The sequence below is a fragment of the Castor canadensis genome, chromosome 19, assembly GCF_047511655.1.
Source record: "Castor canadensis chromosome 19, mCasCan1.hap1v2, whole genome shotgun sequence".
NCBI lineage: Eukaryota > Metazoa > Chordata > Mammalia > Rodentia > Castoridae > Castor > Castor canadensis.
Window position 1 is genome coordinate 4,891,307 of NC_133404.1, and position 21,744 is coordinate 4,913,050.

General features: G+C 52.2%; 1 protein-coding gene across 1 annotated transcript in view; it reads left to right on the top strand.

Moving 5' to 3' along the window:
• The first annotated feature begins 3,529 nt into the window (after positions 1-3,529).
• Positions 3,530-21,744, top strand: part of Ccdc33 (coiled-coil domain containing 33) — a 102,407-nt gene continuing 84,192 nt past the window's right edge. The window contains 7 exon segments of the mRNA XM_020165653.2: positions 3,530-3,602; positions 3,605-3,661; positions 3,664-3,719; positions 3,765-3,850; positions 3,852-3,880; positions 4,715-4,789; positions 4,792-5,047. Of these exon segments, the coding sequence (XP_020021242.2) occupies positions 3,530-3,602; positions 3,605-3,661; positions 3,664-3,719; positions 3,765-3,850; positions 3,852-3,880; positions 4,715-4,789; positions 4,792-5,047 (632 nt within the window).

Consider the following 21,744-nt stretch of genomic DNA (forward strand, 5'->3'; position numbering starts at 1 on the left):
TTCAGTTCTCAGAGGCAAGGCTGCTGGAGGGGGCTGGTGGGGTGAGCTAGGAACACCCAGTGCAGCCCTGGCTCCCTCCTGCAGCTCTGGGAGCTGATGAGGCCAGGGCAGGAGGCCTTTAGGGATGGCCCAGCCTCCCCTCATGTGCAGCCTGACAGGGCCAAGGAGGGCAAGACCACATGTACCACTTACAGGGGACAGTTGCCAGGCAGCCAGGCCCTCCCTGGAGGGAAGAAACCAAGCTTTTCATTTTGATTTCCATCTACCAGCAGACCACAAGCACAGTGCTTCCCAGCCCTGGGCCTCAATTTCCCCATCTGTGCAGTGGAGGCAGACGGGCAGCCAGGCTTCACTTTCACAGCCTAAGTCTGTAATTCTGTCACCCATTTGCCAGTGGCACTTGGACCTGGGTGCAGACAGGGCCTGCAAGAGTCGGGGGCTCTGGAGGGGGCAGGGGCTGCAGGCAGTGACCCGGTGAGCCCATGGCCTGGGTGTCCAGAGACTGACCCCCTCCTCCACCCACCTGCCCTCTCAGGAGTGATTCTTCCTCTGTGGAAGGGGACAAGGGTATCAGCCCCACGTCCTGGCAGCCAGAGGACTCACAGGTGACTTGTGGCAGCTCTGAGCAGAGGCTGGGAGTGAGAAGCAGAGCCTTGGGGACAGGGGGCTAAGAGCCCTCAGGAGCCCCGGGGGTGTCAGCAGGGAGGCTGAAAGGGGTCATTGTGGGAAACAGGAAGCGGCCCTCTGGGGTGGGCTAATTACAGGCCCAGGCTCTTCCAGCCTCTGAGTGGCCATTCTTCTGGGGAAGAAAGAAGAGTCCAGGGCTCCATTAAATCTTTCATGCTGAGACTGCACTAGGTGACTTGGAAGGCAGCCTTCTGACACCGCCCCTCCCCCACCCCACTTTCTCCTGACTCCTTTCTCCTGCCAACCCCAGACGGCCTCACCCAGAGTTTAAGCCTTTTGAGAACTGCCAGGGAGGCAGCTGAGGGTGAAAAGAGTCCTGCAAGAGGATTTAGGATCTGTTGTGTGCGACATGCTGGACTCAGTTTCTCCAGCTGTAAAATGGGGTTGCCATCCGCCCTGACCACTAAAACTCACAGAACTAAGGACAGATTACAGAAGCCTGAATGTCAGGAGCCTCCTGCCTTGCCACTTACCCACCTCTCGGCTGTCCTTCCTCCTGGGTACATCTGGCCCCAAAAGATGCCAGGATGGATGCCAGAGGCCAAGTGTGACTCAAAAGTGACTTTAAAATGTTCTTTGCTTCTCACAGATGGAATCCAAGTGAAATAGCCACAAAGAAAAAACAACTTGGGTTCATTCGTTCATTCATTCACTCCATAATGTTTTAACCATCCTCCAGGTCCTGTCCCTTACCCAGCCAGACCTGTCGTGGGCACTCAAACCTGATCCCTGAAGAAACATTCAGTGGAGGTTGCCAAAGTTATCATTTGAGACAGGAGAGGACAGGGTCTAGTGTGGCTGCAGAGGGAGTCCCTCCCCAGCTTGCAGGTAGAGGCTTTATATCTGCAGGAGGAGCAAGGGGGTGTCAGGGGGAGCCAGGCAGAGGAAACACGTAGCCAGGGCAGGAGGTGAGAAAGGCCAGGGCCTCCCCAGGATGCCATGCTGTGGGAAATAAGCCAAGGACTGTAGGGTTCCACTCCTGTGAGTATCCAGAGCAGCCAAAGCCATAGAAACAGAAGGTAGAATGGGGTGGTCAGACTGGACGAGGGGGAATGGGGTTGTTGTTTGATGGGTGCAGAGTTTCCATTTTACCAGATACAGAGTTCTGGATATTGGTGAATGTACTCAACACTACGGATGTGCCCATGTAAAAATAGTTAAGATGGGAAATTTTATGTCATGCTATTTTGCCATAGTTTCTATTTTTTAATAGACACACCAAAAACAAAGAGCCCTCCCTAGAGATAGAGTGGGGAGGAGAGGCCAGTTATACATGGGACATAGGGGACATGCCCAAGTCCATCCATGCTAAGGCCAGAATGCTACCTCAAGGCTTTATGGGAAGATGGAGAGGGAACAGAAGGGGGACATGGGGAAAGAGGGAAGTGCTGAGGGATTCAGGAGAAACAGACTGGGTTCGGTGATTCTGTACATGGGCCTTGCTGGCAGAGGCATGGTGCTGGGGCACAGTGCACAGAGCACAGAGGTTGGCTCCAAGTCAGAGAGAACTGATGCCCATCTTGTGACATCTCTGGGGGTGCTTCAAACATTCAAGGGAAGAGAGCTTCTTTTACTGAGTCGCTATGCTCCAAGACCTGAGACCTGGCAGAGGCAAACCATGACCTCCAGAGCTAGGCTGACTGTGCACCGCCATTGAGACAGATTTCCAAGCAGTCTCTGCCACTCACCCTTTCCTCTGAATGATCACCCCAGTATGACTTACAGAGTTTAAACCACTAGAGTTACCTCACTGCCACCCATCATACAGAAGGGGGCACTGATGCCCAGAGAGAACAGATCTACTGAACTTCACCACAGGTCAGGCCACTGGAACCCTGCCTTGATTTCTCCTTAGTGGTGGTGGTGATATTAATGATGATAGGGGAGTTGATTATGGTGGTGGTAATACTGGTGGAAGGGTTGGTGATGATGAGGTGGTGATGGTGAGGATGTGGGGTGGTGGAGGCAGTGGTGATAGTGATGATGGTGGTGGCCACGGTAGTGGTGGCGGTGGTGATGGTGGTGGTAAGGATGGTAGGAATGATGGTGGTGGGGATGATGGCTCAGCTAGTAGTGTTGATTAAAGTAATAGCATACACAGTTCTTATTAAGGAGTGTCACAGTCCTCCAACTTCCACTGGGCATCAGCAATTTCCAGGAACAGAGAGGATGGAATCCAGCTTGACAACTGTGGTGTGAGAAGCTCTGAGTGCTCTGTGCAGTGAAGCTGTGCCCCACAGTGTGGGTTGACCAAGAAGGTGAACTGGTTGCAGAAACATGTGCTGAGGGCCCGCCTCCTTCCCACCCCTCCCACTCCTGAGTTAAGGATTCAAGAGTGAGTAGGCATGTGGAGACAGGCTCCCAGGCATGGAAACTCTGAATACCATATAACCATGTACCTTCATCTTACCCTTCTCTCATTTTTCCCATAGAACTTACCAGCTTCTAGCATTATAATTTCCTTATTTTCTGTATGTCATGTTTATTTTTGTCTTCTCTAACTACTGCCTCCACTAGAATATAAACTTCAGGAGGATAAAAATCTGTTCGGTTCGCTGGCCTGAATTCCAAAGGCCTAAAGTAATGTCTTACCATGCACACAGTAGGTGCTCAATAAATGTTTGTTGACGGAACAAATGCAAAAAGGGAGGGATTAATGGCCGCTTTGATCCGTGAGTGAGGCCCAACTTCCTGGCTTGTTACTTGGTTTCTCCTCAAACAAAGAGAGAGGGGTGGGGTGTGGCCCTAAGCACCCATTGATAGACTTTCAGGCTGGACCCAGGGTGAGACCGTGGGCAGGAGGGGGCAGTGCTCAGCCTGGGGGTCCAACCCAACCATGGCCATGACCTTCAAGGGGCCTGAGCCCTGGCTCCCTGCATCCCTGCTAAACCAGAGCTTGAAGGCTGAGGAGAAGACCTGGACCTGGAGTTCAAGGCGTTGAGCGTGGGGTTTAATGAGGAGAGCAGATATATCCTTGACTGTCAGCTGAGAACCCCCTGCAGGTGGGCTCTGGGGCTGGGGTATGATGAATGGTGAATGGTGAATGATGGTGAATGAATGGTGAATGGTGAATGAAGGTGAATGATGGTGACCCCTTCCAGGCCTGCTCAGCTGTCACTGATGTCCTCGAGCAGCAAGATCCTGGCCAGAGCCTCACCTCAACAGGAACAAGTTTATTTTACATTACCCAAAGGTACAAAGTGGGGGTGGGAGCAAGGGGAGAAAAGGGGATCCTGGAACTGGTCATGGACCCTGGAGAGCCTTAGTGGACCTGGGAGAGGCAGGGGCAAAGGTCCAGACTGGATCCAAGGCTGGGCCTCTGTGGCCCCGTGCAGGAACCCCTGCTTCCTTCAGTGTGACATGGGATGCTGACACTGATCACACAGGGTGGGGTGAGGAGGAAATGGAGGGGCAAGTGTGAATTTTTTTTTTAAAGAACCACGCTGGGCAGCTGACATTACATGGAGTAACACCAGGACCAGCCCGCTGAGTGCCTACTGATCAGAGTCCTACTGATTATAGCTATGGGGGATGGACGGAGACCCAGGTCTTACCTTCCAGGAGCTTCCAGATCAGGTGTAGGGAGGCAGAAATCCTAAGCAGAGAACAGCTAAGTGAGCTAGAAAGAGAAGCTTCGTGCCTAGCCTATGAGCTACCTGAGGGGGGCTTCCTGGCGGAGAAGCTTGAAGGACTGGGGAAACCAAGTCCCAGGCTGCAAGGGGTCAGAAATCAGGGGCAGACTGAGCTTCTCCCTGGCCTAGCATGGTGTCAGGACCCAGGAGGATTCCACAGGACAAGGACCCTGCTCTTCTCACTCTGGTGGGCTGGTACTGGTTGGGTAAAGGGAGACAGCCAAGGGTGGGGAGAATGAGAGGCAGTCACCTATCAGGGAAATCTTAGCCAAGCCTGCTTGGCTTCCACTCAAGAGCTAGGCAGTCCAGGTTGCTTCCTGCCTGTCCTTCCTGCCCTCTGATGGAGGAAGGGAGACCTTAGAGATCATATCTTTACCCAGTGTTCCTGCACCCAGGGTTCTGCAAGAATGACAGGCAGCACGATGATCAGCTGCGTGTGGAGGCACTCAAACTGGATGGAGCCTCAGGACAGGTGGCCAGAAGGTAAGTGAGGCCTTCTTTCCTATCTACCTGCGACCAGAATGACCCCGCAGGAACCTTGAGGTACAGGAGCACGAGGACTTGTACCGCTACTGCAGCAACCTGGCTCTGCCCCGGGCCAGTGAAGAAACCACCACCTGTCACTGCGGGGGCCTGGCCTACAGTGTGGCTTTCCATGTGCACAGGGTCCTTCAGCGCCCTGACTCAAGCCACCCTCCAGGGCCCAACCAGCCGAAACTGATGTCACTGTGTCCAGAGCCCCAGCTTCCCAGCCTGCAGGTGGGTGCTCCCTGGATCCCAGCTTAGGGGCTGGGTTACCCAAGCACAAGCTGCAGCCCGCTGATGCAACCTCAGTCTCACATTCTCCCCAGATTTCAAGGAAAGCTCCAAATGACCACAAGACAAAAGTCTCTTCTGCGTGTCCACCTTCAAACTCAATCAGCTCCCATCATGACCAGGAGAGGCTCAGCCCTGAACCAGGGCCCTGGCAGCCTCAGGCCCAGGCGAGAGGGTCTAGTCCTCACCAGAGCTGAAGGAGGGTTACCCAGTATGGCCATGCTCTGTGCCAGGCATTGTGTTTAGTAGGCCTCACAGAGAGAAGCACGTAGAGTACGTGGTAGGCCATTTCGCAGGTGGAGAAACCAAGGCTCAAGGATGCTTGATTCCATTTAATGTTAACACCATTTCCCGAGGGACCTCAGTATCTAACAGTGCATGGAATCCAAAGCTGAGTCAGTCCCTAAGCTCAGAGTGTCACCTGGTTTAAAGACAGTCAGGTACAACATGGGCATCACACATGGTCCAGTAAGGCAGGCAGGGAGCATGCATGTCAGGCTTCTTGGAAGAAGCAACATTTGAGATGAATCTTTCGTTCATTCTTTCTTTGCTCACTTATCCATTCATTCCTCTGCTACACCTTTGGTAAGTGCTGACTCTATCTGACCCCATGCTGGGTGGGTGAGATTTAGGGCTTTTGGGAGAATGTTCCAGGAACAGGAACTAGTGGTTAACACAAGCCAAGGTTGTAACCAAAAGATGTGTGGCTCTCCTGGGTGCCTCTGTTCCCAGCATGCCCTGAGCTGGCAGAGTGGAGCCCAGGCTGTGGACTGAGTTAGTCAGGGAGAGGGTCAGTGAGGGAGAAAGTGGACAGAATCGAGGTACAGTGGTGAAGAGCAGAGGTAAGTATTTGATTCAGGAGGCAACAGGGAACCACTGGAGGGGTCTGAGCGCAAGAAAAATAGGATAGGAACTGGGGTGCAGGCAGAGTGAGCGGGCAGCATGTGCCAGGGACCCAGAAAGCAGCTTCTTTTGCCCACTCGTTAACATACTCCACTTTGCTCCTCTGCCCATTCATTCATTAGTCAATCAACATACACTTTTGACCCCCTTCTGTACCCCCAGCTCTATGCTGGGTGTGCGCTTGTGTAAATGAGATGGTGTCCCCTCGGTTGCTAGGTGACCTTCTGTTTCCTCAGATCACAAGCTCCCTGACTTCAGAGCCTGGACGCCGCTCCTGGTGTATTCCAGGACTAGGAAAGCAGGAGGCTTGGAACTCAGGGACAAGTTGTCCCCTACTTTCCAGATCCCAGCATGGCCTGGCCGTGTGTATGGTGCCATTCAGGGAATGTGTATGAGGGAGGGTGGGACTGCTGGCGAAGAAGGCTGCAGCCACCAACCTCTCAAGCTCTAATTTCTGTTATTTAAAGCCATCATCTCTGCACCACACTCCCTCTTAAAGTGTCAGATGTCTGCTTCTACCAAGACAAGAAAATGGTTTTCAAGGGAGAGGAAAATCGCTCTCCTTGGGAAGCGGGGGACTGGGGGGGGTCAGCAATCACAGTCCTGATGACAGAGCTGGAAGCCCACAGGAGCAGACAATGGATGGTCCTTTGAGAATAGGGGGCTGCACTTGCAGTCAGGTGAACTGAGTCCAGCAAGCACCTTTCAGCGCTGCCACTTGGAGGCTCAGACACAGCCCATAGGACAGCAGCAAAGCCAGGCTTTCAGGGAGCTGTGGACAAGGTGGTCCCCTTGACCTGCAGCTGACTTCCTTGGGAACCATCCTCCCTCCCTGCTTTGTGGATAGGAATGAGGGAGCCCAGGAAGGAAGGACCTCACCCAACTCTCTTTGGATCTCAGTTGAAGAGAAGAAACAATGCTGAAGGAGTAGGAGGGTAGAAAAGGCAATGAGAAGGAAGAACAGAGAGGTCAGGAGAATTCAATTCTTGGGCTGAAGCCCAACTTCAGCAATATTCAGTTCATCTCTAGGAATGGATTCCTGGGCGCTAGAGGCAGAGGCCTAAATTCAAGGCTGCCTCCTTCAGGAAGCCAACACAGATTTCATCCCTTCCAAGCTATTCTCAGGTTGGTCTATACCAGGCACTGAAACAATTCAATCTCTTCAATTTAGAATTTTAAAAGCTGGGCGTGGCGGCATGTGTCTGTCATCTCAGCTAAGTGGGGAGTATTAGTAGGAGGATCTCCATCTAGGTTAGTCCTGGGAAAAATTCAAGATCCTATCTCAAAAGTAACCAAAGCAAAAAGGGCTGAGGACGCAGCTCAAGTGGTAGAGCACCCACCGAGCAAGAAAGGCCCTGAGTTCAAACCCCAGTACCGCGCGCACACACACACACACACACAAAGGAAAATAAATAGATAGGATAGATACATGATACACAGTTGGATGGATGGATGGATAGATAGATAGATTTTGACTGGAGGCTCAGAAGTTGTTCTTGAATTTGCATAGTGTGTGTCTTTTTTTTTTTTTTCAACCAGAACTGATGCTGATCATGGTGAGTGTTGATGGGAGGGGTAGGGTGAAAGGCAGGGGACTGGAGATCCAATGTCTGGGATGCTCACTGGAAATTTCAGTGTGTGACAAGGGGCAGGGGCAGAGGGAGAAGGGGCTGTTTCCAGGAATATCTCTAGCATGGATAGCTATGACTGTCCACAGTCTGTGACTCCAGGATGGAGGTCACTCCTGGGCCCCTGACACACAAAGGAAGACCTGGAAGTGTGCAGGCTAGGCTGCAGAGGGAGTTCACCATGGAAAGGCAGCCAGCGCCAGGTTCCCTGCTCCCAGGCAGAGGGGCTTCCCTGCTGGGGGAGATGAGTGTATGGAGATGGTTCCCCACACTCAGCCTATACCTGATGCTGCCTGCTGTTGCCTCCTGGCAGCTTGGAGATCTTATGGCTTGTCACTCCAGCACCGCAGGGCTCCTCCTTGGCCAGCATAAAGGGTAATTATCACACCAGGAAGAGGGTGGCCAGTCCAGAGCAGGGACACCTGAATTTGGCTGAACTCCTGTAAGGGCAACTGATGCACCTTGGAGGGGTGGGAGAGGGAAGGTGACCTGCACAGCTTTGGGTCTGGAGCCACTGGGCCCGGAGCCACTGGGCCCTCAAGGGCTGCCAGAGATCCCTGAAGGCTCAAGGACAACCTCCCACGGGCAGAGCTGTTGAGGAGGGGAACTTTGAGCTGGAAATTCCCAGGGATGATGTTTCTGGAAACAGGATTCATTCCTTTTGAGCTCTGGGAGCTATCCTAGGGCACATCATCAGAGGCCCCAGCTCCCTCCCACTCAGAGCTCAGGGTCCTGGTAGGGAAAGGGAAGAGGAGGGTGTGGTGGGCTCCCTCTCCCCATCACCTCTTCCAGACAATTGTAGTTTTGTTTCATGGAAATGATTCAGTTTCCCAGGAGCCTTTTAAACCGTGCTTTCAATTTTTTTTTATTCCTTCCATTTAAAACACTTTTTTTATTTTTTTTGCCCTGGAGGTTTAAAAAAAAAAAGGAGAGAGAAGAAAGAAGAAAAAGCTAATAAAGCAATCACCAAATGCCCTGCACCTGGCTGTAAGCCTGTGGATGCTGATTGTGACTCTGGCAGTCACAGGCTGGGGGCTTTTAATAGGGAGAAGTGGAAGGGAATGGGAGAATGGCCGCGGAGATCTTGGTGCTTGCTTAGTGTCCCCTCTGCCCTCAGTCCCTGCACTCCTGCTTCTGTAACCCTCCCTTTGTTCCCTAGCTCTCCCCGCCCCCATCCCGCCTGTTGTGCCCAGTCTGGCTGGAGCTCCCCAGGCCAGCACTTTCCAGCCCCAGGCACCCTCCCGCCTTCGGGCAGATCCCTGCCAGTCCCCTCTCCGCTCTGCTTTTAAATTCATTATGCCTTTTATTGCTCGCTATTGCAGGCGCTATTCCTATTGCCCTGGAGACTGGACTGGTTCAAGCAGGGAGAGGAGCACAACACGGATTTCATTAACTTCACTCTTTACTGCCCATTGAATCTCTGGGGGCCGGCCTGGCGGGGGAGTTGGGCACCTCTTTGTTCAGGCCCCTTTCCCTCAGTGCCAGCTCTCTGGCCGGCTGGTTCCCCTAGCCCTGCGATGCCTCGCTCTGCCTCTCCCTCCCCCTGCCTCTCCCTCCCCATGTCCTGGTGGAGGGGACCTCTTTCGTAGTTGGGGAACTGGCTCTGGAAGGCAAAACTTGGACTGCAAACAGCAAGGGTTGAGGAGGGTGAGAAGAGGTTAGAGCAAGACTGTCAGCCCCTCCCAAGATGCTGTCCCAGTGTCTGGGCTCCGGGACCCCAAAGCTGCCCCGCCTTTGCTTTTTCTGCCTCCATCAAATACCAAGGACCTGAGGCAGGGCAGCGCCTCCTTGCAAATGAGGCGGTTTTATGGGCTTTAGAAAAACACTCCAATTGTTCCCTCAATTACCCCAGAGCAGATTGAATATATTAATCTCTCTCTTAACTCGAGTTAGAGACTCAGCTGCCGCCCCTCCCCCAGCCACCAGCGCCCCTCGGCCGGCACGCGCCAGGGACTGGCTCCCAGCCCCCACCCTCCTGGGCCTGGAGCCCTGGGCAGGTCGGCTTGGTCCAGGCAGCATGCTTCTGCTAAGGTGCCCGGGTGCCCATCAGCGCACTCACACACACACACACACACACGCACATGCACACACGCACACGCACACACACACACACGCACTCACACAACACACGCGCGCACACATGCACACGCGCACACACATGCACACGCATACGCACACGCGCGCACACATGCACACACATGCACACACTCACACTCACACAACACACGCGCGCACACATGCACACACGCACGGCGGCAAGCAGACAACTGCTTTACATTTCCCTATCCATCTCCATTGATTTTCTCCTTTGCTACTATTTGAAAGAGCCTTTTTCCCTGAGTAAAGGCAATCGTGGGCGCTCACCCCTGAGAAGGGGCGGGAGGGGCACCACAGGCAGCTCCCCCTTCTGCTGGGTGACAAGTGCCTCCAGCTTAAACACACTCTGCCCCAGGCAGCTGAGCCCCGCTAAAAGCTACCTGAGGTTTCCCTTTGTAGCTCGATTTTCTTTTATTTCAGGGGAACAAAGACGCTGTCAGGGCGTTCTCAGGGGGTGCTGTAGGGAGGGGTGCAGACTTGTCACGACTCACTGTGGAGGGGCTGCGGCTGGCAGGGCAGCCAGTCCTGGCCCTGGTGAGGGTGGGGCAGAGGGCATTTCCAGCTGCCCTCCCTCCCCCGCCTCCAAAGGAGGAGAGGGGCTAAAAGCCCTGCATGACTCTGCTGGCTGCCTCCTCCTGTTCCTTCTCCTGGTGAACTGAAATACTTCCTGCCCATGGGGTCCTCTTAAGGAGACCCCGAAGGATCTTGGGTGGACACTCTAATACTCTAATGTGACTTGAAGATCCGCCAACTGGAGGGGTCCCTTATTTAAGTCCCTGCTTTAGCCCGTCCCTCCACCTCCATCCTGCCTGATTTCCAAGTTATCTACATATCCTTTGGATCCTCTCAGGGTCTGTGTCTAGAACTCAGTGCGGTGGAGTAGGGGAGAAACTTGGGGTGTAGCTAGATAAGTGCAGGTGCATCACGTCAGGTGAGCATGGATGCAGATTAGGTTCTGGCATTTACCTAGTGACTGTTGATGTAGTAGCTTGTGCAAGTTATGTAAGTTCCCTCTGCCTCTACTTCCACATCTGTAAAATGGGTGAGAGCGGTTCCTGTGTCCTCTGTTGCTGGGAAGGTTAAATGAGTGAGTGTACAGTTCTCCCTGTTCTGCAGGAAGTGCTTAATAAATGCTTGCTGTTCTAGTAATAGGTGCCTTGAGAAGTCTGTGTTGGACAAAGCCATAGGTTTGGATGTCAGGCTCTGCACCTAGAAAATATACTTGCCAGTCTCCCCAGGGAGGGTGTTAACGGAACTTGTGAGTGGGACTATCTCTATACCAAATTCCAGGCTGCAGGGAGAAGAGGCCAGCCTGGGTGGTAGTCTGGGAAGTGGCTCCATTAGCAGAGTATTGTAAGGGGACACACCAGATGGCCCTGCTGCCCCTCCCCCATGTTGCCTTCCTCCCCCTCCATCCCAGCCAGAGCTGACTCAGACCTCCTGGAGGAGTGTGCATGTGTGTCTGTGTACATGTGTGTGTGACATGAGGGAGAGATGGGGAGGAAGAGGCTGGACGTTCTTCCAACCAGTTCAGACAGTCTGAACTGGTGCCTACACTCCGGGAAGAAGGATGTGCCCCCAACTGCTGAATACAGCCATGTGTTCATGGACTCAGACTCACAGGACACACATGCACACACACACGTGGGAACACGCACAGCCCCACATCATCCTCCACACGCAGGGAGCTCCCCATTGAAACACCGAAGAAGCCACATGGGAAGCACCACCCCCCCCCCACACACACACGTACTGACTCTGCCTTCTGGGGACCCTTCTGGCTTCACCTCTACAAACCCCCAAGTGCAATCTCCACCAAATAAGGGAGAGGCTCTGAGACCTGGCCTGTGCGATGTATGAGGTGAGATTAAAGTGCTCTGTGAAATCCATCTTTAATACAACTGTGCCAGCAGACAAGGGCAGGTGGCAGGAAAGGAAGGCTGACGGTCACAAGCACCCACCTTGTCCCAGCCACTCCCAACCTGCACTGATTCTGCAGTGTTCCAGGATCCAGGAGCAGCTGAGGCCAGCAGGGAGCTGCCCACTTCCCAGGGTAGGTGGAAGCTGCTCCTTCCTCCATCTGGATCTGCCAACATGCTCTGAGCTCCCATGATCCAACCTCATTCATTCATCTCTTCACTCTCCTTAGCAGCAAACTAGCTGGTGATGTGCCCAGCCCTTGGGGAGCTGCCCAGCTGGGCAGGGAGAAGTAGGAGGAGCTGAGACAAGCTGTGTGTGCATCAAAGACTGTCTGCTATAGGAAAACAACTCTGGCTGAAAGTCAGGAGACTTTGGCTTAGAACCTCATTTCCCAGGTGCATCTGAGTGGTTAAGACTTGGAGCAAATCACTTACCTCCCCGGGCCCCACCTTCCTCATCTGTGCCATGGGCAGAGCAGCGCCTACCAACAAGGAAGTCGTGAAGCTCAGGCAAGGAAGAGGGTGGGAGGTTGCAGTGTACATTAAAGTCCACCCAAATGTTTAAGCACTGTCTCAAGGTTGGGTGGGATCCAGCAGGGATGGAGGAGAATGGATTTCCAGTGGGAGCAAGGTGCAGAGGTAGGATGTGGAGGTGTGCAAGAAACAGCAGATAGGGAAAAAGCAGGACATTTGTGAGATGAGGGGTGTTGTAGGGATGACAAGGGAACAGATGGTAGCTGGTAGATGGCATCTCTGAAGGCGCTGGGCTCTCTGCTGTCCCTTCTACAGAGGAGGCTGTCCTGAGCCAAGCCCGCAAAGGCGGAAATCAAAGCCCACTAGACTGTAAAGCCCATCGGAGCATCACAGAAGTCTTAGGGGTGGTGGGAAGGGCAACCTTGATGGTGTCTACTTTCTGGGGCCCCAGGGGAGGAAGCCAACTTGGAAGGCCCCCAGCGAGTAGAAGCGAGGCCAGGCTGGAATCCAGGTCTCCACCACAGGTTTCCACCTTTCTGTTCTAGCAAGCCACACATGGCAGGAATGCTTTGCAACATCACTTCCCAGCGAGATTTCCACTTTGTTGCTGTTCCACAGCCCATTTGGAGAAGGCTCTAATACTGGGCTTTCTAGGTCCTGTGACAGGATCATGGGGAAGCAGTTTGGGGGAGCAGATTTCTGCCTAGTGGCCCTTATCCCACCAAGATCAGCCAAGAACCCTCAGTGAAGGATTCATTACACTGGGTGGTTTGGGACCAAGACTGGGGATGGAGATGAGATTGTCCCTGGCAAATCCCCATCCCAGTAGAGCTGGCTGATGACACTTAGAAAAAAGTGTTGCATAAATAATCCCAGCCCAAAAATAAACCTTTATCCCCCTCCCCAGTCTGACGCAAGACAAGGTGCACTGGTTAAACTTTGGACTCAGGCTTGAATTCAGATTCCTGCTTTGCCTTGCACTAGATGTTCTGGAATAAGCCATTTTCTCTGACCCTCTGCTCTCCCATCAGTAGAAGATAATGAGGCCTACTTTGCAATGGGGGTTGTGAGGATTAAGTAATATGCTGGCCTTCCTGCAGTCCAAGAGGGCTTCTTGGAAGAGAAAGGATTCCAGAGACTTCCAGAACATAAGCATCCTGAAAAGCACCCTGGATTCAGCCCTGGAGGCCAGAGTGGGCCACACATTCCCACACTACTAGCTGCAGGAAGATCTGGATTTTTCCATGCAGGAAGTGTTTGTTGAGCCCTGATTCTGGGCCAGGACTGGCCTCTCAGAGCCCCCATGGTGAGACCGTGCAGTCATTGTGTATAGGCGGATACAGTTGAGCCCACCCTGGGAAGGCTAAAGACACAGAGAAGGGGGTAGCAAGTACAGTTGTTGCTCAGTGTCTTGGGGAATTGGTTCTAGGACCCCTCGGATGATACAACCCGCAGATGTACAGGTCCCTTATATAAAATGGTTGTATTCGCATACAGCCTGCACACATCCTACTACGAGGCAAACACTATGTAAATAGTTGTTATACTCCATTGTTCAGGGAATACTGGTTAGAGAAAAGATCTGTACGTGTTTAGTAACAGACGCTTTTTATTTTTGGTGCTAGGGATTGAACCCAGGACCCCATGTATACCAAGCATGTCCTCTACCATGGAGCTACACTCCAGCCCCGGATGCGATGACTTCTTCTGAGTATTTTCTGTTCAGGGTGGCTGAGTAGAACCTGTCTTGACTCTACCTGAGTCAAGACAGAAAGTCAGGGAGAGGAGTCATGGGAAGTTCTGGTTTCAATCCACGTTCTGCTGCCCTCCACATATGGACTTCACCTCTGTACTTTCTTATCTGTAAAGTGGGAGTGATAACACTCCCGACAGTAGTGTTGATTTATATAGTGCCTTTAAAGAACAGAGCAAGTGCTCACAAAGCAAGAGCGAGGACCATTAGGTAAGTAAATGGCATTTTGCCAGGGAGATGGGTTGGAGGCTGCATTCCAAGCAGAGAACAGATTGGCAAAGATGCAGGACTTGAGGCAAGCTAGGGGTCCCACACACCCCTCACCCCAGCAGGAAGTTTGCTCCAAGTCACCTTTAGGCTGAATGGAGCTGAGGCCCCCGGGTGGGTGTGGGGACATAGACATGATTTTAATCGTCCTCTTAAAGCATAATTGCTTTTTGGCGGCTGGTGTTCCTGGAGACACCCCCCACCACACACACACACCCCACCACTTCCCGTGAGATTGCTCTCCAGGCTTCTCTCTTCCAGGAGACACGAGGGCCAGCCAGCCCCACGCTGCATTAATACACTGCAAATGCGATTTCATGGCCTCAAATGAGATTAGGGCCAGAGGCTCTGCTCTCTGGTAGGGGAGGCAGGCAGTGTGGGCAGGGGTGGCCAGGGCTTAGCAGGAAATCTGAGAGGCAGGGATCCCAGCCTCAGGTGGCCTGAATAAGCAGTTTCCTATAACTGGAGCCCCACAGACCTGCTGGTTCATCCTGGCTGCAGAGCCTGCCCTGTTGTGGGTGTGAGTGATCAGGGATGCCTCTCCCCCGCCCCCATCCCCAGCTTCCCATAAACACTTCAGTAAGGGAGAGTGCTGTGATAAAGAACACATGTTCTGCAGCCTAGTAGCCTGAGTCTAAAGCTGCTCTCTTTTGCGCCTGGTTCTGCCTCAGTTTTCTCATCTTCAAAATGGGAATGACAGTAGTAACTATCTCGTGTGGAGCTTGAGGACTAATTAATCTGTATAAAGTGCATAGAATAGTGCCTGGTCCATTCCAAGTGCTCACTGAATATTAGCCACTACTCTGAGGCTCATAGACACTAACTATTCACACCCTCATAGGGAGAAGAGGCACCAAGGGCTCCCATGCTGGTGGGGAACAGGCATCACTGTGCCAGGCTGAAGTAGCGAGGAAGAGGAAGATATTTGCTTGTGGCTAAGGTCATCCCTCAGTCACCAAGAACCTAGGGGCTCTGGGGACACAGCATGGTCCAGGCCTGGTGCCTGCCCTCTGAGAAAGCAGATGCTGTCTCAGAGAAGTGGATAGTGGGGCATGGGAGACCCATGGTCTGTGGAGCTGATGCCCCTGGTTGGAGTGTGTTGGTGGGAGCAGGTTTCAGGGAAGATTTTCTGGAGACTGTGCCATTTGAATCTTGGTGAAACACCATGAATTATTGAGGTTGGAGGAGGAGGATGGTCCAGGCATACAGAACAGTATACATGAAGGTTCCAAAGCTGGAGAGACCACTGTCCACTTAGGGAGACCACAGCTGTGTTGTGAGGCTAGAGTGTGGGTGTGAGGCAGGGATTGAGTGAGATGAGATGGAGATTTCTGGGCTGTGCACGGGGCGGGGGGGGGGGGGCGGTCTCCTGAGAGCATGGGGCCCTGCTGAACTGTTTGTTGAAGAAGAGGAAAAATGGTCAGGCTTGTGGGCTGGAAGAGTCAGGGCAAGGGAGACACATTTGCTAGAGACTGATTGAGCCTACTGCCTGCCCCCAGACTTCTCTGCCCTGAGTGGCCCCCTATCTTGGCCAGGAATCACTTTTCCTCACTCCCCAAGGAAGAGAACAGAGGGCAGCTTCATTGCTTACCCCTTTATTCAGCCCCTTGTTAACGAGTTATTGATTTTTTAAAAAGAAAAATGCCCAAAAGCCACACTGCATCTTTAGCAAAGTGATTTATGAATTGACAATGGAACCTGGGCTGTCTCAAATCAGAGCTCTGATTACCAAACACAAAGAGGAATCCTTCAATAGGGCAATCCATAAATGTGCCTGCTAAGCAAATGGAAGCCATGCTAGCCAGCAATAAGAACACTGCACCCCTTAGCAGTCACCCCCAAGTCTCCTGTAACCAAAGCTGGGCCATGGGGACTCCCTATTGGCATAAACTGTTGGGAATGTGAGAGAAAGCTCCTTGGGGACTGCCTACTGAGTGCCAGGCTCCATTCTCTCATCTAATCTTCTGCCACTCTACAAGGAGTCTACTTGAGCTCTACTTGCTTCAGGAATTTGAGTCTCTAAAGGTTCAAGTTGACTGCTGAAGCTGAGGTTGAAGCTGGGCCTGTTGGATCTGTGACATTATACTTTTTTGATGCCCAACTCTTTTGCTGCCTACTTAGTGGTGCTAGACCAGGATTTCCCTGAGAGCCAGAGCCAGGAACTGGAGAAAGGGCTGAAGGCAGCCCCCCAGAATCTCCATGATCCCTCTGTGGTTCACATGGTCTGCAAGGCTGAGCTAGTGGCCTGCATACACAGGGCTTGGCTAGAACTGAGAACAAGCCACTATCAGTGCCACTGTCACAGCCTAGTTGTCAGGGCCCTGCCAGCCCTGGGGCCCAAATGACCTGTTTATGCTGGACAGAGATGGTCTCCTCTGACACCCTGCTGTTGCCCTGCCCAGCTGAACCTCCAGTAGCACAGCCTCACTCTTCTTGACACCGGCTTCTGGGCTGTATGGTCACAGAGACATCTGTCTGGTCTTACTCAAAAGGACAGGGGGACCAGGGGTACAGCTCCAGTAGTAGAATGCTTTCCATCATTGGGAAGGCCCTGAACTTTATCCCCAGAACTACCACCACCCCCCACAAAAAATGATTAAATATTATAGTCCAGGCCAGGCCTAGTGGCTCACACCTATAATCCCAGCTACATGGGAGGCATAGGTAGGTTGATCTCAGTCCCATACCAGCCTGGGCAAAAATGCAAGACTCTAGCTGAAGAATATCTAAAGCAAAAAGGGATAGGAACATGACTTAAATGGTAGAGCACCTGCCTAGCAAACACGAGGCCCTGAGTTCAAACTCTCAGGTAAGAGCTCAGGCCTACACAGCGAGGTTCATGCAGCAGCAGTCAGGGTCCTAGAGAGAAAAGAGGAATTTGGGTGTTTGAAGGAAGTTTAATGAGGGACTATTTGCAAAGCCAAGGGCAAGGTTTAGGGGAACAAAGATCATAGAGCCTTGGGGGCTAAAAACCCTGAGGAGCCTTCACAACTCCAGCTGGAGGGCAGCTTTCTGGGAAGTGCAGCCTACCAGACAGGGTTGTCTTGGGCAGAAGGACAGGACCAACCCATAGCTGAGAGGCAGCTTCCTAGATCCCTGCTAGCACCTCCCATAAGCCCAACCCAACCAGACCCGGTTGAGGTACTTGGCAGGATCATGTGTTGGGACACCAAGCAGAGCAGAGAAGAGGGAGAAAGGGCCTTGAGTACACATGGGAGTGAGTACACATGGGGGTGAGTACACATGGGGGTGAGTACACATGGGAGTGAGTACACATGGGAGTGAGTACACATGGGAGTGAGTACACATGGGAGTGAGTACACATGGGAGTGAGTACACATGGGAGTGAGTACACATGGGGGGTGCTCAGCAGAGGGGAGACAACTCAGGCCATGCCTTCCAGCAATGCTCACCAATCAAAACTCTCACAGGGGAAACAGACCATCCTATCCTTGGGTTCTTTGGTGTGAAAGGAACTTGGGTCCCCACAGATATGATCAACTGCTCAACTTCCCAAAGACAGAGGGCAGGAAGGAGATCAGGCTAAAGGTGCAAAACTTCAAAGAGAGGATGTCCCCAGCATAGTGTTGGCTACAGTGACTTCAGCTTAGACCCAGCCTGGTGCCTTAGCAGGGAGGGTAAACTGGCCCCAAGAGGCCTACTTGAAGCCAAAATTGGAAAAAAGCCAGTCCCCAAATTTCTCTGTAGAAACTTCTGAGCCTCAGCCTCATAGCTGATGTGAGGTCAGAGCCCCTGAAGGTTCTGGCCAGGTGGGTTATGGACTCACTGCTGCAGTCAGAGGAGGGAACCCTTGCAGAGTCTCCCATCCTTCAGCCAACAAGGGAGCACCTGCTGTATACACCACTGAGGTTGAGGGGAAGTGGTGACTGGAGCATAAAAGACTCTCTAAAGGAAACGTCTCTGTTGACAACTGTTGACAATTGTCAAGATAAAAACAAGGTCCCATGACCTTGTCTCATGCTGATTAAATACACCATAAGGGATAAGAACCATGACAAAGACGCACAAATGGAGCCAAGTTTTGCTGTGAACAATGAGGACTGCATTCCTTCAGAGTTTCCTGCAGGGAAGGTCTTGAGCAAGACCCTCAGGAAAGGAAGGATGTTTCTAGTAGGAGGCTGCCCAGAGGACACGGTGGCCACGGGAAGGCGCCTGGAAGCTGGATTAAGGCATGCTGGAATATTTGGAGAGGGTGTGAGGGATTAAGCACTGGGTGTGTAGCTATCAACTTGCAGACATTTTTCATCCCTGTGCCCCAGGGCTGCTGTGGACAACCAAGTCCAAGTGTCAGCTCAGTTGGCACAGAAAAGAGCAAGTATTCAGGGAGCACTTCACTGTCAGTGTCAAGTGCTTTTACCTGTATCTCACTTGGTCTGAGTACCAGCCCTAATTTCCTTGCTGTATAAGGAAGGGAAGGGAAGCCAGAGATGGTTAATATTTTGCCCACAATCACACAGCTATGAGGAGCAATTTGCTACAAAAATCACACTGCCTTTGCTTCCCACCTTATCCAACCCCCAGGGAAAGAGGTAAAATTGAGAGAGTGGTGGTGTTGGCTGGAGGCAGGACAGGACCAAGGAGGAAGAAAAGGCCAAGTAGGAGGGCTTTTGGAGAAAGACACCCTTCCCTGGAACTTGCTGTGTGGGCAGTTAGGCCCAAAGGGCTGCCTTGTAGGAATCCAGGCCCTAGGATAAGGCAGGAGGAAGCACGCTGGCTGTGAATCACATGAATCTACCATAGGGTTCTTGCTGCCCAGTGAGCCCAGTACAAAGAGAGGGGAGAGGGCAAGGCCCACCAGATCCACCCTCAGGGCCTTGCCCAGGCCTGAGTGGTGGACACCAGAATAGCTGTGTTTAACCTCTGGCTGTGGAAGGATGCAGCTCAGAGTGCTCTTCCCTTGGCGGGTGAGGGTACAGGGTTACCTAGTCACTGTGAGATAATCATTACCTGCTTCCTCTCACACTGGAATTGTCCTGAGTCATCAAAGCTCTGAGCTGGGTCCTGCAGGGAAGCAAAACTCCCTCTGAACCCTTGGGGAGTAGGTGTATTTCCCTGGGCTAGGGCAGGTGGAGCAGCTCTTACTGGGCAGAGAAAGAGAAGGTAGAGTCTCTGGGCTTTCTCACTCACGAGTGAGCAAGGGGTACCAGTGCTGGGGAGATTAGGGTAGGCACAGGACTCAGTGTCCCAGGGCTCCTTGGTCAAGGAGATGGACAAGCAGTAAGAAGCAGGGAGAGAGCCCTCCTGCTGGTGGCTGCTGAGTGTGCAGGGCCCCCTAGCGCTCTGGAGCCAGCCGGCCTGGAACCAGTACCTAATTACATTATCTTCCTCTCAGGCAGGAAGACCACGGGGCTGAGGCTGTAAATGGTAGAAGCCCAGAGCTAAGTAGGGCTGCTGGGAGAGAGCCCAGAGTTTTGGGCACTGAACGGAGCTGGCAGCAGAGGGCAGGACCACAGTGAAGCAGGTCACCTGGCTAGGGTACAAAAGGTAAAGGAGGTCCTTGAGTCAGGATGGGAGCACTCACACAGCCCTAAGAGTGAGTGTCTCCTTAAAGTTTGCTCCCCAAGAACCTGCCACAGGGTCTTGAATAAAGGGGAGAAGGCTCCAGGAGGCCCCAGGAGTGGGTGGCTTCCGACCCACTAAGCAGCCTGAGGAAGGAGAAAAGGCCCTCTAGGGAGACCACCACTAAGACCCTCTCTCTCTGCTCGTGTTGCCTTGACAGTGTTGGCCTAGCACTCAGCCAGCCCATTCACGGCCAGGGATAGCCCCCAGTCCTAAAAACCCAAAGGCGACCACCCAGGGTAGCCCCCAGGGGAGAGAAAACTAGGGGTGGGACTCCTGACTTCCATTATCAACCTGCTGGGTGACTTTGACTCCACTCTAAACAAAAGCCAGGCCTCAGTTTTCCTGTCTCTGTACACTGGGGAGAACCACATATTTCCTGCCTCTCTCTGGAATGGGGATGGAGGTGGAAACCAGGACCCTCCTCTTTCCTTCCCAGAAAATCAGCAGGCTCCTGCTTCTGCCTGCCAAGGTAGTCCTGCTCTTGAGCTCCAAACCAAGGAAGGTAGGCAGATCTCCCAGCATGGGGCCTAAAAGAGCTGGCAGAATGTTAAGGCAGGCCACAGGAGTCCCCACAACAACTCTGAACCCCACCTGGCACCCAAAATCCCTCCTCTTCTAGCCTAGGATTCTTATCATCCTTCAAGGCCCAGTTCATACCTCACCTCTCCAAGGAACAGTCCCCACCCCAGGCTGACGACTTATCACTCCTTGTTCCGTGATCTTGCCCTTCAAAAAGCAAAGAACTTTGCTGGCACACAGCTGTACTAAACAAAAAGGATTATCATTGTAATAATTTCTTATGGCACTCAGAATTAGATTAACCATAATCTTTGGTGTATACTCTAATACCATTTGGGACCCATCCATGGCCTTTTTAACTGATTATAAGTTATTTGCAATAATACATTAGTCCCCCCCTTACCCATGGGGGATACCTTCTAAGAACCTCAATGGATGCCTGAAACCACCATATAAACCCTACATATGTTGTTTTTATTTTCCTATCCACACATCTAGGACATAATTTAATTTATAAGTTAGGCACAGTTAGAGATTAATTGTAAAAACCAATAATAAAATAGAATAATTATAATAATATACCATACTAAAATTTATTTAGCGCTTATGAAATGTTTGTTTCTAGAATTTTCCATTTAGTATTTTTCGGACCACAGTTGACTGTGGGTTAACTGAAAGCAGAGAAAGCAAAACTGCTGTGACAAAGGACCACTGCATAATGAACCTAAAAGATAGTGCTGCCAAAGACATGTCTACTTATGTGTTCTATCCCCATTCCCCCATCTTCCTGCCCACCTTCCGAGAATAAACCATCCTCTTGAATTTGGTATTTATTATTATATTTACAGCTCTGGAGTTTGAACTCAGGGCCTCATGCTTGCTAGGCAGGTACTCTACCACTTGAGCCAGTCCACTAGCCCTTTTTGAGATAACTATTCACTCTGGCTAGCTTTGAACCACGATCCTCCTGATCTCTCGCCTCCTGAGTAGCAAGGATTACAGGCGTGAGCCACAGGTGCCTGGTGGTATTTATTATTACTGAACAAAAGGAAGATGCTAGGTACTCAAAGAGGCCGATGACTGCAGATCTTTAACAGAAATAGCTGTTTTCCCAACCACGTTGCGACTTCCTTGGGGGTAGTGCCTGGTCTCTCCTTTGCTACATGGGAGCAGCATGGGGCTGAGTACCCTGTGGCTGTGAGCACCAAGAGCAGGAAGGTGACAACTGGATGCCAGGAGCAGACAGATCCCAGCTCCAGGAAAACAGAGGGGGGCTTCTGATTCCACCCTGCACTGCACCTGTGTGACTTCACCTCTGCCTTGTGATGTTACACAGTGTTGCCAAGTGACCCAGCTGGGTGGAAAAGCTCACTGCTTTTCCAGGTCTGGGCAGAGCAAGGGCCAGCCACCTCTCTCTTCCCTTTCCTCGGGGTACCGGGAGTCAATTGCCCAGCCCCCTGCCCAGC